The sequence below is a fragment of the Pelmatolapia mariae genome, linkage group LG23 (genome assembly GCF_036321145.2).
Source record: "Pelmatolapia mariae isolate MD_Pm_ZW linkage group LG23, Pm_UMD_F_2, whole genome shotgun sequence".
In the NCBI taxonomy this organism is placed as follows: domain Eukaryota; kingdom Metazoa; phylum Chordata; class Actinopteri; order Cichliformes; family Cichlidae; genus Pelmatolapia; species Pelmatolapia mariae.
This window is the reverse complement of record NC_086246.1, coordinates 44,988,089-45,005,300: the sequence shown is the minus strand read 5'-3', so window position 1 is coordinate 45,005,300 and position 17,212 is coordinate 44,988,089. Positions and strand designations below refer to the sequence as shown.

At 40.3% G+C, this 17,212-nt stretch overlaps 1 protein-coding gene across 1 annotated transcript; it reads left to right on the top strand.

Annotated features, from left to right (window-relative positions):
- Window positions 1-1,627: 1,627 nt before the first annotated feature.
- LOC134620081 (cytochrome P450 2J2-like) lies at window positions 1,628-15,495 on the top strand. The gene is made up of 9 exons (XM_063466009.1): window positions 1,628-1,974; window positions 2,247-2,415; window positions 3,461-3,610; window positions 3,717-3,877; window positions 3,961-4,137; window positions 4,446-4,587; window positions 13,691-13,878; window positions 13,977-14,118; window positions 14,205-15,495. The coding sequence occupies exons 1-9, from the start codon at window positions 1,792-1,794 to the stop codon at window positions 14,378-14,380; spliced, it is 1,488 nt and encodes a 495-aa protein (XP_063322079.1). The 5' UTR covers window positions 1,628-1,791; the 3' UTR covers window positions 14,381-15,495.
- Window positions 15,496-17,212: the final 1,717 nt, after the last annotated feature.

Below are 17,212 nucleotides of genomic sequence, written 5' to 3'. Positions count from 1 at the left end.
TCAGATATTATCCTCTGTTTTTAAATATATGTTGTATTTAAATTAAATTTGTAAAAAGAACGTTTGATGATGTGGATAAAACTGCCCCTTTTATCTATAAGACTTTATAATACTTTGCCAAACAAACTGTTCTGTGAACTTTGCATCTGAAACAAATAAAACAAATTTCTCTGGACTGCAAAAAATTACATGTTACCTATCAACAGATAGATAAGTGGTTGTATAATACTGAATACAAATCTAGTATAAGAATTCACAGCAGAGTTAATTCTAAAAATGGCTGCCAGAATCAATTTACTGAGCAAATTTAAAATGAGTCTTATTCCTTTAAATGTAAAATTATTTTCTGTCACAAATACATCACAGCGTGTCTTTGAATCATGACTAAATAACTCTTACAGGGTTAAGGAGGGAATAGTGTCAAGACACCATAAAATGAAACACTTTAAACATACTAAAATGCTTTGAGAGCTCAGTAAGACTAAAAAGGTGTTCTATAAATGCTTTTCAATATCCAGTAAAACTTCATGCCCAAACTGCTTTGGACCTTGAGTTCCCTGTTTGCACAGTTGAAGTGGGTGAGAGTTAAAGGAGTTGTTTTGCTCTGGTTGAAAAGGAAAAAGCATGAGTTGGTGTGGTGAGCTTTAAAAACTTATTTAAATCTGTTTCTTTCATTTCTTTCATATTGTTGAAGAGTCTTTCTTGAGTGGGCAAAGCAGCTTCCCTCTGGGTCTGTATTTCTTAGCTACATCCACCAGAAGGTTCCTTGTGGCATACGCTTTGGCTCCCTGTAAGAGGGATACAGATGCAGTGAAGGAAGAACACTTGGAGGCAGGAATTATCGTCACCTTATGTCCAATTTATTTACAAATGCTTATAACTATGGCGTTATTTTTGTGCATCTGCACCTTTTTTTACGTGCGCTCAAAAATTTTTACGTGCACTCAGAATAGTGGCAACAAAATAACGCCATATGTAACAAAGCCGCTTAGACTGATGGTATGTACAACAAAAGAAAAGGAAAACAATATGAAGACAAACTTCGAATGTTAAATAGGACCTAAGGAAACTAGTGCCCATGGCTACTGGGCAACATCTGCCAATTTGGTCTTTCATCGCGACCTCAAACTAGTGATACACACTGTGTCTTTGGAGCATGTGTCAAGAACCCTAGGTCATTTTCTTATGAAGGGTATCGAGGCTGGCTTCTTTAAGGGCGAATGGTGTCAGTGATGATGTCTGAACTTTGAGTGTTGAGCTGTACAGGTTTGCTGTGGAATACTTGTGCAGCACTGCTTCCTCAGTGCCAATGTGAAAAGGGTTTCTCCAAAACCAAAAAGATTATTTCCAAAAAGAGAAATCGACAGTGGCAAAAATATAATTTCTTAATACAAATGAATGAAGTTACAAGAACCCCAGCATTCATAACTGTTTGCTTTACCAGCTGACTACCCCAAGATGACCTTTCACCTTATAGTTGTGAACTGTGAAATATCATACTTTCCAGATGTGAAAAAATTCTGAAAAAACCCAAACAAACAAACTTTGATTTACCTTGTAATAGTCTCATTTATGTTAACATTTAACACACAAGCTCACAGTCATCAGCCAGCTGAAACAGTTCAAATTCCAGCTTCTGACAGTTCCCAAGAGTCCATTTGTGTTATGTAACATGTTTGGGGCCTCTTTTTCCTGAGCACTCTGCAGCCTGATGATAACACCACACATACCACAGTACTCTTTGCTGGATCACACTGCTTCTCCTGCAGAGGGATTTCTGATACTTCAACCATGATTTTTCAAGCTTTCTTCGATTGTATGAATTTTACTAGTTGGTTTTTGCTCGGCTTTGTATTGTTAATTTTAAGTGATGTAACACGAAACCGGAGGCCTCGCAACTTTCCACCAGGACCCTGGGCTGTGCCTCTGCTAGGAAATGTCTTCACTGGAGTAGACTACAAAACAATGCATGAGGTGAGCAGGAGAAGATCCTTACAGTGCAATTTGGTTTACATACAGTAGGCTGGCCAATATCATGTGCACATGGAAAAACAACAGATAATAACAAGACTTCAACTTTAAAAACATTTAAAAGTTTCAGTGAGTTATTAGTGACTCCAGCTCAGGTCTGTTTCAGTACTGTGTTTATGTTATTGTCTACCACTTGAAGGGTTTTTAATAAAAAGTCTTTACTTCTAAAGGAATACCAACTGTGAATCATTTCTCGTGATTTATTTTAAATGCAGCTGGCTCAGAAGTATGGCCCCGTGTTCAGTTTGAGGAGGGGCAGTGAGTGGATGGTGTTTGTTGCAGGATATAAAATGGTCAAAGAGGCTCTTGTCAGCCAGCTGGACAGCTTTGTTGATCGACCAATCATCCCTCTTTTCCATGTTGTATTAAAGGACTTAGGCTTAGGTGAGTAGTTAAAACACGTGCATGTAAGCATGTGCTATTGCCTATGTTTTTTGCTGTACCAAGCTCCTTCCCCAAGTCTTAAACTGTATTAGATTGTCATCAATCTAGAAATGATCAACACCTTTACATCCACATTATATCACATCCATGTATGGCCCGATTCTCAAAACAAACCCTGAAAAAGCATATCAAATTTAAAAATATAATGAAATTATTTTTTAGTGCTGTTACAGTCCTGGGTCTTCGACCCAGTTTCTGAGTTTCGTTTTGGACCTATTTATTATTTCATAACAAGATAATTATGAACTAGTTCCTGAGTATGTTAGTTTCCTGTGCGGATGGGTTTATTAGTTATACTGTAGTTCTTCAATTCTGGTTTCTTCATGTTTGTTCTGTTTGTGTCCAGTTAATACTTTCTTTAGTCCTCTCTGTGTGTTTTCCCCCTTCATGTTTCCATGTTCATCTCTCTGTGTTTTGTTCCCTTTACTCACCAGTCTTTCATATCTTCATGGTTATCCCTAGTCCAGTGTCAAGTTTTCGTGCCATAGTCTGAGTATCAGAGTATGTGTGTTAATGCCTATTTTGATAGTCTTGCGTGTGTTATGTTCAGTTTTTCTTCCTGTCCTGTCAGCCAGATTCTGTTCAGCTGTGCTGTTCAGGTGTGTCCACTCTACCCCAATCTCCTCCTCCTGTGTATATACTGTCTGCGTCTCCCTCTCTTCTCTGTGGTGTCGGCTTCTCTAGCCGTCTTCTGGAATTCCATGTTTCCATGTCATTAGTTTCCTAATCTATCAGTTCCTTAAGTTTCTAGTTTTATTTCTCACCTGAGTTTTTTGTATTTTTAAGTGTATAAGCTACAGCAATAAAGCTGCCTCATTTTTTACCCCTTTGTCTCAGAGTCTTGCAATTGGGTCTTGCCTTGCCTGTCACATAGTCCTTAATGATAACTGCATTTTGTTTTGGCTCACGTTTTACTCCATCCCCTACAAAATCTACATCCGTGCAGAGGCTTCCTTATTATTAACTTAATATAATATTCTCCAAGGGATATCTTTGAGCAACGGTTATCTTTGGAAGAAGCAGAGGAAGTTTGCCAACACTCACCTGCGTTACTTTGGAGAAGGCCAAAAGTCACTGGAGAAGTACATTGAAGTGGAGTGCAACTTCCTTTGTGAAGCTTTCAAGGAGGAGCAAGGCAAGTAGGCTGCAGGAATTCACATGACTGAAGTGATTGCTGTGCACTGAAATCATTTTTGTAGCAGGATTTCTGTTGACTTGAGTATAATTTGACATCTTCCCAGGTAGACCATTCAACCCCCACTACATCGTAACAAATGCAGTAGGTAACATCATCTCCTCTGTGGTCTTCGGACATCGCTTTGAATACACTGATCCGAGCTTTCGCAAAATTCTGGAGCTGGACAATGATGCCCTTCTGCTTGCTGGTTCAGCTCAGGCACAGGTACTCGTTGTTTAAACTACCATGTTGTGATCGCTTATGATATTCTTGTTGGTCTTTTACTCAGAGTTTATCATCCTCACCAGCTGTATGATGCCTTCCCTGGCTTGATGAAGTACCTGCCAGGACCTCACCAGACTGTCCATGCCAACTACCGGGAGATCATGACTTTCCTAAACAGAGAAATTGAAAAGCACCAGGAAGAGTGGAACCCAGATGACCCTCGTGATTTCATTGATGCATATCTGTCAGAGATGGAGAAGGTAACACAAAAATGAATCCTGTTATGTTCACTTTATTAAAAAAAACAAAAACAGCAACAATAGCCATGGGGGCATATGTTCATGTAAACCATAACAATTCATCATGTTCATGTCATTCCTGGCCACTAGCAGATCCCTATTGGCATTCCAAAGAAGTCTTTTAAAGGTTTCTGAGACTTCAGCCACCCAAATGAATCCATTAATCAAAAAACACAATCCTTATGATCATGAGATTAACTGGTAATAATGTAAATTACCTAAATGAGCCGAGTACTGTGGATAATGTCTGTATTTTTCTGTTACATTAGAAAAAAGAGGATCCTCGTGCTGGCTTTAATACTGAAACACTTCTGGCTTGTACCCTTGACCTGATTGAGGCTGGAACAGAGACATCTTCCACCACTCTACGCTGGGCTCTAGTATTTATGATGAACTACCCAGAAATACAGGGTTAGTCCCTTATTAATCAATCCCCCTTCAATTTCCCAACTCCTCTCCTTGTGTAATAGTCTCCAAAGATGAAAGTGAAGGAGGTGAAGACTGGAGGGGCATCAAGGCATTTTTTTCCCCAACAAAATTAGACATCGTTGGTTCAGAGCCTCATTTTCACACAACACCAATTAAATACAAATACTGCATCGGACATTTGTAACCCAGTAGAGAAAATCGCTTTTGTTGTTATTCTTTCGTGTTTTCGCTTTATTTGTATAAATGTATTTTCATTCTTTTATTTTGAAAAGAAACATTTATTTTGAAAAAAGGAAGTGTGATCCTCCAGCAAACTTTATTTTTTTCTGTTGCCGGATCACAAGAGGTAAATGCCTTTTTCATTGGTTGAAGGTGGTTTTAGCCCCGTCTTCCAAAACACTAGACCATCATTTCACATGAGCTAGGTCTTTTCGCACGTGGAAGTAGATGAGACAGGCCACGGATAGCTCGTGCAGAATTTTCTATCATTTTGGTGAGTTGAGCCCATGTGTTTGAAAGAATAAAAATGTGTTAGTCTGTTGCTAAAAGTTGTTTCTTCTGTTCATACCGATTCGCGAGTGGTAATTTGCTGTTTAAAAACGATGGAAATGCTGTTTGTGGTAGAATTTGTTTAGTATAAGTGAAGGATGATTGAAAAAATCCATTACCTTGCTGTTTCTACCTATTAATCACAATTTCATGGTTAAAAAGAGAACGAGAAATTCATTTGTTGTTTTACATGGTTAAAATAATTTCATGTACAACGAGAGATATATTCAAAGCATGCATGTAATGTATTACTGTGGTAATGTGGAAAAGATAAAGAACTGAAGCTATAGCTGTGATACAAGAGAAGAAACGGAGCTAGCTGTGTGCAATAATGTTAATATTGTTGTGCAGGCTAGGTTTTTTCCCCTTGTTCGTGTGGAAGGAACTAAGATTCTGGATTATGATGGATTCTCTCCGGATGGAGATGGCGAGCCTGAGCCCGAACTGAACTTTGCAGAGGAACTTACTCTTCTTCCTTGATGGAAACTTCGAAGTGGTAACACACAAACCACAAACGAAAGAGAAAAAGAACTAGACTAAGAATTTCTGACTTGACAAATGACCAAAGACAAAAAGACAATTGAACATTGAGCTCAAAGGGACTATTTTGGGGGTTATTTTTGTTTTGCCGGCTTATGCTTATTATTGTTATTGTTATTATCACCATTACTACTGTCAGTATGGAATTTGTGTCTTGTTTATTTCATTTTTGTGCAAAATAATAACCGTTGTTGCTCAAATTCCTGTCTCCAGCCATTTCATTCCGTATTCGCCTAGCTTTCTATTGTAGCCCTGCCGAACCTAGCAACTGGTCTGTAGTTTGGCTGTCCTAAACTATTTTAAATGAGTCAGTGGTTACAGTAAGTCTTGGCGAGCCAGCCAGGAGCCTTTTTATCATGTGATTACAAGTATATAACGCACCCAAAATGGAGCGTCTTGTTGAGCGTGAATCTGTTAAAGTCCCAAATTCGGTGATAGTGAGTGAAATAGCTGGAGATGAGCAAATTGATGAGGTGACTGAATTCCTAAAACAGTATGGGTCAATCTCAAGAGTTTTAAAGGTAGATGATAGTAAATCTGAGTTTTTCCCGAGTGTTGTTGTTGAGTACAATTCAGGTACTGCTGTTGATGCTCTTGAGCCGTTACCTTACAACCACATATCCGATAGTGGGGTTAACTATAGAATACAATCTCTTGCAAGCGTATACACGCGATGTGTGGGGAATGATACAACCAAGTCATATCTCATTGAGTTAAAAAACCTAGCCAAAATGAGCGGCCGAGGGTTTGCAGATGTTCTGAAGGACATGATGTCACAGATAGCTGAATCAATCAAAGAGCCTGAACATGATCAATCAGAGCAAATTGGCTTACCTGAGTCTCCTTTGGCTGAGTTGCAGCCTTCAGCTGTTGAACCCAGTGTTGATGGTGCACAACAATCGAACCAGTCAAATCACACTGCAAGAAACCCAGCTCATAGTGCACCCACCATACCTGCACCTGATTTAAACCCTCCTGAGGTGCAGCGTGTAGTAGTTGAGCACATTGTGAGAAGAGATGATCATTCAGTGCAACATTTTTCTCAAAAACTCAGAGCTTTTTCTGGCAAGGATCCCCGGCCAACCTATGAGCCAGATTATGATACTTGGCGTTCCAGTGCTGAACTAATCATGAGTGACACTTCCATGTCGCAACTGCAACAATCGCGAAAGATTCTTGAGTCTCTCTTACCCCCGGCAGCTGACGTAGTTAAGCACTTGAACCCAGACAGCTCACCTGCAGACTACCTTCAGATGTTGGATTCTGCCTATGGGACAGTTCAAGATGGTGGAGAGCTTTACGCCAAATTTCTTGACACCTTCCAAAATCCAGGTGAGAAACCGTCGGCATACTTACAACGCCTTCAGGTAGCTTTGACTCACACTGTGAAACGTGGTGGTGCTTTAAGCAATGATGTTGACAGACTCCTTGTCACGCAGTTCTGTCGTGGTTGCTGGGATGATTCCCTTTTAAACGCACTTCAACTAAAACAAAAACGGATAAACCCCCCATCTTTTCCTGAGTTGCTTCTCTTATTACGCACAGAAGAAGACCAAAATGCTACCAAAAACATGCGAATGAAGCAACATTTGAACATCACAAAACAAAAAGCGACATACCACCTCCAAACTGTCAAAGGCTACTTAGACAAAAATGAAAACACAACCACCTTAAGCTCAATTAAAGAACTCTCAAAGCAAGTTGCAGAACTCCAGTCCCAACTGGTGCGGCTGACTGCGAAACCAAAAACGCAGAATTCCAGATGTGCCCCCCATACAAAGTCTAAAGAGAACTGAAAGCCAGACAAAGTGAGCAAGGAGCCCACAGAACGAACAGTTAAAACTCAAAGTACCCCACCCAAACCTTGGTACTGTTTCCAATGTGGAGAAGATGGCCACATTAAGCCAAACTGCGAAAATGAACCAAACCCAGCCCTAGTTGCTGAAAAGCGCAAACTGTTTAAAGAGAAACAGAGGAAATGGGAGGTTGAGAACCCTCCAGCCGCTAAGGAACAGTTAAACTGAAAACAGTCTCTATTGCGGGGCAAATGGAGACTGCAGCCAGGCGATCATGTCCCACTAAGTACATGCAGCGTGCTAACTGCAAGCAATCTGTCACTAAGCCACAGAAGTATAGTCTGCCAAAAGGGTTGGTTGGCTCTAAATGCACAGCAGTAGTTAGCATTTCTGGCATTAATGTGAATTGTCTCCTGGACTCAGGGTCACAAGTGACCACAGTCACTGAGTCGTTCTACAAACAGAACTTTCCAGATCAAAACCTTAACCCACTCTATGATCTTTTAGAAGTGGAGGGTGCTGCAGGTCAGCCCGTCCCCTATTTGGGTTATATAGAGACATGCATTACTTTTCCAAAAGACTTCCTAGATGCAGAGATCGACATACCAACCTTAGCTCTTGTTGTTCCAGACACTCATCCAAACAGTCAGACCCCAGTGTTAGTGGGAACAAACACGCTTGATGTCCTTTATGAAACATTTTTGGACCTTCGGACTTCTGACTACTTACCTAGTCCTTGCGGGTTTAGAGCCCTGTTGAAAACTCTCGAACTAAGACATACACAGAACAAAGATGGGAACATTGGGTTAGTTACCCTGTCGGGCAAGGCTACAGCTGTAGTTCCAGCAGGCCAAACAGTAGTTTTAGAGGGATCTGCTAACGTTCACTGTACTGCAGCAGACACATGTGCCATAGTTGAACACCCCTCTCAGTCTTCCTTGCCTGGTGGCCTTTGTGTTAAAACTTGCTTGATAACACTTCCTTCCCGAGCTCCACACAAAGTGCCTGTTATGATTACAAATGAAACAGAACAAGATGTTACTATCCCGTCTACTTGTGTCATTGCAGAGCTGGGAGCTTTCCATTGTATCCTGTCCCAGCATAATGTCACCAGTGTTAATGAATCAGCCACAAACAAGGCACCGCTGAATTTCAACTTTGGTGACTCACCGATTCCACATGAATGGAAAGAGAGGATAACCAAGCAACTCACTGACATTCCGGAAGTATTCGCTTTTCATGATCTTGACTTTGGGTGTACGAGCAAGGTGAAACATTCCATCAAGCTTAATGATCCGACTACCTTCAAGCACCGTGCACGCCCTATACACCCTCAAGATCTAGAGGCTGTCCGGAAACATCTGCAGGAGCTGCTTGCTGCAGGTGTGATAAGAGAGTCCCAGTCACCCTTCTCGTCTCCCATTGTCGTGGTGAGAAAGCGGAACAATGATGTGCGTTTATGTATAGACTTTCGCAAGCTGAACTTGCAAACAATAAAAGACTCTTACGCTCTTCCAAATCTGGAGGAGACATTTTCTGCCCTTTCAGGATCCAAGTGGTTCACGGTCCTCGATCTTAAGTCTGGGTATTACCAGATAGAGGTTGAGGAAGCAGACAAAGAAAAGACCGCGTTTGTGACACCGCTTGGGTTCTGGGAGTTTAACCGCATGCCGCAGGGCATAACCAACGCCCCAAGCACCTTCCAGCGGCTAATGGAGCGCTGTGTTGGCGATATGAACTTACATGAAGTGCTCGTCTTTTTAGATGATCTCATCATCTTCTCAGATAGTTTGGAAGAACACGAACGCCGACTTATGCGGGTACTCCATCGCCTTAAAGAGTATGGCCTAAAGTTATCGCCGGAAAAATGTAAATTTTTCCAAACCACAGTTCGGTATCTTGGGCATGTAATCTCTGAAAGTGGAGTTGAGACAGATCCCGAAAAGATTCAGGCCCTAAAGACCTGGCCACGGCCCAAGAATCTCAAAGAACTGAGATCTTTTCTAGGGTTCTCAGGTTACTACAGACGTTTTGTAAAAGGGTACTCGTCCATAGTACGCCCACTCAATGACCTCACTCGTGGTTACCCACCACTCCGTAAGAAATCAAAGTCCAGGGAACCCAACCAGACCTACTTTGATCCCAAACTGCCATTTGAGGATCGATGGACCGCAGACTGTCAAAAAGCTTTTGACTCCATCATTGAAAAGCTAACGTCAGCCCCCGTCCTAGGCTTTGCAGACTCGAAGCTGCCTTATGTGCTCCATACCGATGCCAGTACTACTGGCTTAGGTGCAGCACTCTACCAGGAGCAAGAGGGTCAGCTCAGAGCCATAGCTTTTGCCAGTCGTGGGTTATCAAGAAGTGAAGCACGATATCCTGCCCACAAGTTGGAATTTCTAGCACTCAAATGGGCAGTGACTGAAAAGTTTCACGATTATTTGTATGGTGGTCAGTTCACTGTGGTTACAGATAGTAACCCACTCACATACATATTGACCTCTGCTAAGTTAGATGCCACTGGCTATAGGTGGCTTGCCGCTTTGTCTAACTACAACTTTAAGTTACAGTATAGAGCGGGCAAGCACAACCTCGATGCAGATGGGTTGTCTAGACGTCCTCATGGGGAACTCGTAAATGATGTCCAGTCCAGGAAAGAGCAGGAGCGTGTAAGCCGATTTGTAGAGCGTCACCTAGCTGACACTGACACCACTGACACCCTAAAGCTTGTAGATAGTGATGTTGTCCAAGCAATCTGTCGAAATCACCTTGTAAAAGTCAGTAATGATTGTCAGGATAGTGGTGTTACACTTGTAGAGTCACTTACCCTCTCAGCTGACGCGATCCCAGACATTTATGTTTCAGAAGAACATCATGGCTTACCAACCATTCCTGCCTTGTCCCAATCAGAAATTAAGGATAAGCAGAGAGCGGACTCGACCATCAGCCAAGTTATCAAACAAATCGAACATGGCCAGACACCTCCACCGACTGTTAGAAAAGAACTCCCAGATCTCCCTCTTTTGCTTAGGGAACTCAGTCGATTGGAAATGCACAATGAGGTGTTATACAGAAAAAGACAAGATGGAGACCAGGTGACCCACCAGCTTGTTCTTCCTGAGGAGCTCAGAGCTTCAGTGCTCCAAAGTTTGCATGATGACATGGGCCACTTAGGTATCGACAGAACCCTTGATCTGGTCAGAACACGATTCTATTGGCCACGTATGGCAACAGAGGTTGAGCAAAAAGTGAAAACATGTGATCGTTGTATACGGAGAAAGAGTCCTCCTGAAAAAGCAGCTAGACTGGTCAACATAACAACAACCAGACCTTTAGAACTCGTCTGTATGGATTTTCTCAGTCTAGAACCAGACAGTAGCAACACACGGGATATCCTTGTGATAACCGATCATTTCACTAAATTTGCCCTCGCGTTGTCCACCTCTAATCAAAAGTCACGAACGGTAGCCAGGTGCCTGTGGGACCAGTTCATTGTCCACTACGGCATACCTGAGCGCCTGCACAGCGATCAGGGTCCTGATTTCGAGGCAAAACTAATAAAAGATCTGTGTGAGATCTCTGGGATAAAGAAAATAAGAACTACCCCGTACCACCCACGTGGTAACCCTACTGAACGATTTAATAGAACACTACTTAGTATGTTAGGAACACTGGAATCCAAACAAAAGTCTCACTGGAAAGACTATGTTATGCCATTAGTACATGCGTACAATTGCACCCGTAGTGATGCAACAGGGTTTACACCCTACGAGTTGATGTTTGGCAGAAAACCCAGATTAGCTGTTGATCTTGCATATGGACTTCCTCTCAGCAAAGATCAAAAAGTGACACATTCGCAATATGTTGAAAGTCTCAAGAAACGGCTAGAGGAAAGCTATAGGTTAGCTTCTCAAACCGCACAAAAAGTGGCAGACAAGAATAAGGCCAGATTTGATCGCAAAATAACGGTTTCTGAACTTGAACCTGGGGACCGGGTTTTGGTTAGAAACGTGCGGCTGCGTGGCAAGCACAAACTTGCTGATAAATGGGAGGCAGACATCCATGTGGTAGTCAAACGTGCAGGCGACCTACCCGTTTATACTGTTAAACCCGAGTCAAAGCAAGGTCCCTCCCGAACTTTACACAGAGACCTGTTGCTTCCCTGCAGTTTCCTCCCGGTTGCCACCGCAGACACATCTGAGCCACAGCAGGTTCACCGTCCTAAAACGCGTCAAACTGTTGTCACAGAAAGCAATGAGGATGAAGAATCAATGGAACTTGACAATGAACTTTTCATTCAATGGGTTGATGATTCCCCATGTGAAGAAATAACCAGATTTACTACTGTACATGAATATCCAAAACCTTTTCATGAACCAGACATTACAAACTTACCTGATTGTGACCTTTCTGAAACTGCTAGCAACAAGGAGCTGAATATGGATAAAAATGCAAGCAAAGACGAACTTACAGATCATGTGCTTGTTGAAAACTCACCAGATGGAGATGAGATTGGAATTGACAATCCTGTGAACAATGGAACCGAAACCGTATTGGATGAATCGTCTGAGGATTCAGTTAAAGAACCAGGAAACCAGCCTGTTAACTCACCTGATGAGATGGACAGTGGTGATCCCATTACAACTCAACCAGTAAGACAGTCAACAAGAATCAGACATCCACCTAAAAGACTTGATTATCCTGATTTAGGAAACCCTCTGGTGACTGTTGTGAAATCACTTTTCCAGGGTTTAAGCATAGCCTTTTCTGAGTCCCTAAATAATACAGAGGGACAGTACTGGCTACACATGCAACGAGACGTGCATGATATTTAGCTGGGGAGCTAGTGTAACCCAGTAGAGAAAATCGCTTTTGTTGTTATTCTTTCGTGTTTTCGCTTTATTTGTATAAATGTATTTTCATTCTTTTATTTTGAAAAGAAACATTTATTTTGAAAAAAGGAAGTGTGATCCTCCAGCAAACTTTATTTTTTTCTGTTGCCGGATCACAAGAGGTAAATGCCTTTTTCATTGGTTGAAGGTGGTTTTAGCCCCGTCTTCCAAAACACTAGACCATCATTTCACATGAGCTAGGTCTTTTCGCACGTGGAAGTAGATGAGACAGGCCACGGATAGCTCGTGCAGAATTTTCTATCATTTTGGTGAGTTGAGCCCATGTGTTTGAAAGAATAAAAATGTGTTAGTCTGTTGCTAAAAGTTGTTTCTTCTGTTCATACCGATTCGCGAGTGGTAATTTGCTGTTTAAAAACGATGGAAATGCTGTTTGTGGTAGAATTTGTTTAGTATACTTGAAGGATGATTGAAAAAATCCATTACCTTGCTGTTTCTACCTATTAATCACAATTTCATGGTTAAAAAGAGAACGAGAAATTCATTTGTTGTTTTACATGGTTAAAATAATTTCATGTACAACGAGAGATATATTCAAAGCATGCATGTAATGTATTACTGTGGTAATGTGGAAAAGATAAAGAACTGAAGCTATAGCTGTGATACAAGAGAAGAAACGGAGCTAGCTGTGTGCAATAATGTTAATATTGTTGTGCAGGCTAGGTTTTTTCCCCTTGTTCGTGTGGAAGGAACTAAGATTCTGGATTATGATGGATTCTCTCCGGATGGAGATGGCGAGCCTGAGCCCGAACTGAACTTTGCAGAGGAACTTACTCTTCTTCCTTGATGGAAACTTCGAAGTGGTAACACACAAACCACAAACGAAAGAGAAAAAGAACTAGACTAAGAATTTCTGACTTGACAAATGACCAAAGACAAAAAGACAATTGAACATTGAGCTCAAAGGGACTATTTTGGGGGTTATTTTTGTTTTGCCGGCTTATGCTTATTATTGTTATTGTTATTATCACCATTACTACTGTCAGTATGGAATTTGTGTCTTGTTTATTTCATTTTTGTGCAAAATAATAACCGTTGTTGCTCAAATTCCTGTCTCCAGCCATTTCATTCCGTATTCGCCTAGCTTTCTATTGTAGCCCTGCCGAACCTAGCAACTGGTCTGTAGTTTGGCTGTCCTAAACTATTTTAAATGAGTCAGTGGTTACACATTGTTGTAATAGCAAACCTGCTGCTGAATTATTATTTTTTTAATATTTGGGACCACTTTTACTTAAGTTAATAATATGGCATATTGTGATGAGTTTTAGTTGTTACTGTTTCCCCTTTCAGAGAAAGTGCAGGCAGAGATAGACAGAGTAGTCGGACAGTCTCGCCTGCCCACCTTGACCGATAGGCCCAAACTGCCCTACACTGATGCTGTTATCCACGAGACCCAGAGGGTTGGAAATATTGTTCCACTAGGATTACCAAAAATGGCCAGTAAAGATTCTACACTGGGAGGATATTTCATTCCTAAGGTAAGGGATTATTTACCAGACTGAGTCAGAAATTCAATTCATAAGTGTGTCAATTATTTATAAATAGCTAATAACAACATCTTATAATGAAATTTCAGGGCACAGCTGTCACTACAATACTTTCATCTGTGCTGTTTGATAAGAATGAGTGGGAGACTCCACATGTCTTCAATCCTGAACATTTCCTGGACTCAGAGGGCAAATTTCGAAAAAGAGATGCCTTCTTGCCATTTTTAGCAGGTCATTTTATGGCGTGTAATTAGGTTTCCATTGAGAGTACATTTGATATCAAGGGTTAGCAGGATAAATACTTCTGTTTTCCACAGGTAAACGTGTGTGTATAGGTGAGCCCCTGGCCAAAATGGAGCTCTTCCTTTTCTTTGCATCTCTGCTCCAACGCTTCACCTTCACTCCTGTTCCTGGAGAAATGCCCAGCTTGGAGGGTGTAATGGGCTTCACCTACTCTCCCGAGGAGTTCAGGATGCAGGCAGTGCCTCGCTGAGGTCATGCCATGCAAACGCAAAGATGAATAAAATGAAACTCCACAAGCTTTATGGGATCACCAAATCACAGCATACAGAAAAATCATACTAGAAACCCGGAAAGAAGCAATAGTGTGAAAATATACTCTGTAAAACATTTAATGAACATTTCACATAGTAAGACACAATATGCATGTCACAGTGCTAACTGTTGTTGTTATACTTTTATTTCTTGTCTTTTACTGTGAAGCACTTTGAGTTTTATCTGTGAAAAGTGCTATATAAAACAATAAAGTTTGCTTACATAATACATAATAATGGTTAGACAACCTTGAAAAAATAGTGTGCATGCATTATAACAACTGACTGAAAATTAGGTGCCACATGATGCCATAAGCTAATACTAACTTTATCTATAATAAGGCAAATTTTTTAAATATATGTTGTATTGAAATTAAATTAACAAAAAGAAAGTTTGATGACATGTGGACAAAACTGCCCTTTTTATCTCTTTTTATCTATTAGACTTTACAATTCTTTGCCAAACAAACTGTTCTGTGAACTTTGCATCTTTTTACGACTATAAGAAATGCAATTTCCTTTCATGACAAAACAAATTTCTCTGGACTGCAAAAGATTACATGTTACCTATCAACAGATAGATAAGTGGTTGTATAATACTGAATACAAATCTAGTATAAGAATTAACAGCAGAATAAATTCTGAGAATGGCTGCCAGAATCAATTTACTGAGCAAATTTAAAATGAGTCTTATTTCTTTAAATGTAAAATTATTTTCTGTCACAAATACATCACAGCGTGTCTTTCAGTCATGACTAAATAACTCTTACAGGGTTAAGGAGGGAATAGTGTCAAGACACCATAAAATGAAACACTTTAAACATACTAAAATGCTTTGAGAGCTCAGTAAGACTAAAAAGGTGTTCTATAAATGCTTTTCAATATCCAGTAAAACTTCATGCCCAAACTGCTTTGGACCTTGAGTTCCCTGTTTGCACAGTTGAAGTGGGTGAGAGTTAAAGGAGTTGTTTTGCTCTGGTTGAAAAGGAAAAAGCATGAGTTGGTGTGGTGAGCTTTAAAAACTTATTTAAATCTGTTTCTTTCATTTCTTTCATATTGTTGAAGAGTCTTTCTTGAGTGGGCAAAGCAGCTTCCCTCTGGGTCTGTATTTCTTAGCTACATCCACCAGAAGGTTCCTTGTGGCATACACTTTGGCTCCCTGTAAGAGGGATACAGATGCAGTGAAGGAAGAACACTTGGAGGCAGGAATTATCGTCACCTTATGTCCAATTTATTTACAAATGCTTATAACTATGGCGTTATTTTTGTGCATCTGCACTTTTTTTTACGTGCGCTCAAAAATTTTTACGTGCACTCAGAATAGTGGCACAAAAATAACGCCATATGTAACAAAGCCGCTTAGACTGATGGTATGTACAACAAAAGAAAAGGAAAACAATATGAAGACAAACTTCGAATGTTAAATAGGACCTAAGGAAACTAGTGCCCATGGCTACTGGGCAACATCTGCCAATTTGGTCTTTCATCGCGACCTCAAACTAGTGATACACACTGTGTCTTTGGAGCATGTGTCAAGAACCCTAGGTCGTTTTCTTATGAAGGGTATCGAGGCTGGCTTCTTTAAGGGCGAATGGTGTCAGTGATGACGTCTGAACTTTGAGTGTTGAGCTGTACAGGTTTGCTGTGGAATACTTGTGCAGCACTGCTTCCTCAGTGCCAATGTGAAAAGGGTTTCTCCAAAACCAAAAAGATTATTTCCAAAAAGAGAAATCGACAGTGGCAAAAATATAATTTCTTAATACAAATGAATGAAGTTACAAGAACCCCAGCATTCATAACTGTTATCTTTACCAGCTAACCACCTTGTAAACTGTGAAATATTATATCCCCAAAAGTTGATTCTGTTCATCTGGACGTAGCGTTTTCAGTGGGAGAAAAGTTTCGTCACTCATCCAAGTGACTTCTTCAGTCTCAGCTGACTGCAGGATTCCACAATTTTATAAACAGTACATTTACATATTAATGATCAAGGAACTGACCTCCCAGCCCATTGTTCCTTTAGTGGTGCTAGTTTCAGTCACTATGCAAATGTCTTGTTGCATTCTTAATCATCCAGGTAAGTAAATTTCCAAAAGTTGATTCTTTTCTACGTCCAGATGAACAGATTCAACTTTTGGGGATTTACTTACCGGGATGATTGAGCATGCATCAAGATGTGGAATATTATACTTTCCAAATGTGAAAAATTTCTGAAAAAACCCAAACAAACAAACTTTGATATACCTTCTACTAGTCACATGTAGACTTCAGCCATCTGAATGAATCAAGTAATCAAAAACACAATTCTTATGATCATGACATGTATTTTTCTGTTACATTAGAAAAAAGAAAGAATATTAAAGACAGTATGCATGGAACAATCCTAATTGCTGTTATACTTTTATTTCTTGTGTTTTATTGTGAAGCACTTTGAGTTTTATCTGTGAAAAGTGCTATATAAAACAATACAATCTGCTTACAAAATACATAATAATGGTTAGACAACCTTGGAAAACAATGTGCATGTGTTAGTAACTACTGACTGAACACAATTAGGTGCCACATGATGCCATAAGCTAATACTAACTTGAGTCTTTATCTATATTAAGGCAAATTACTTCAGATATTATCCTCTGTTTTTAAATATATGTTGTATTTAAATTAAATTTGTAAAAAGAACGTTTGATGATGTGGATAAAACTGCCCCTTTTATCTATAAGACTTTATAATACTTTGCCAAACAAACTGTTCTGTGAACTTTGCATCTGAAA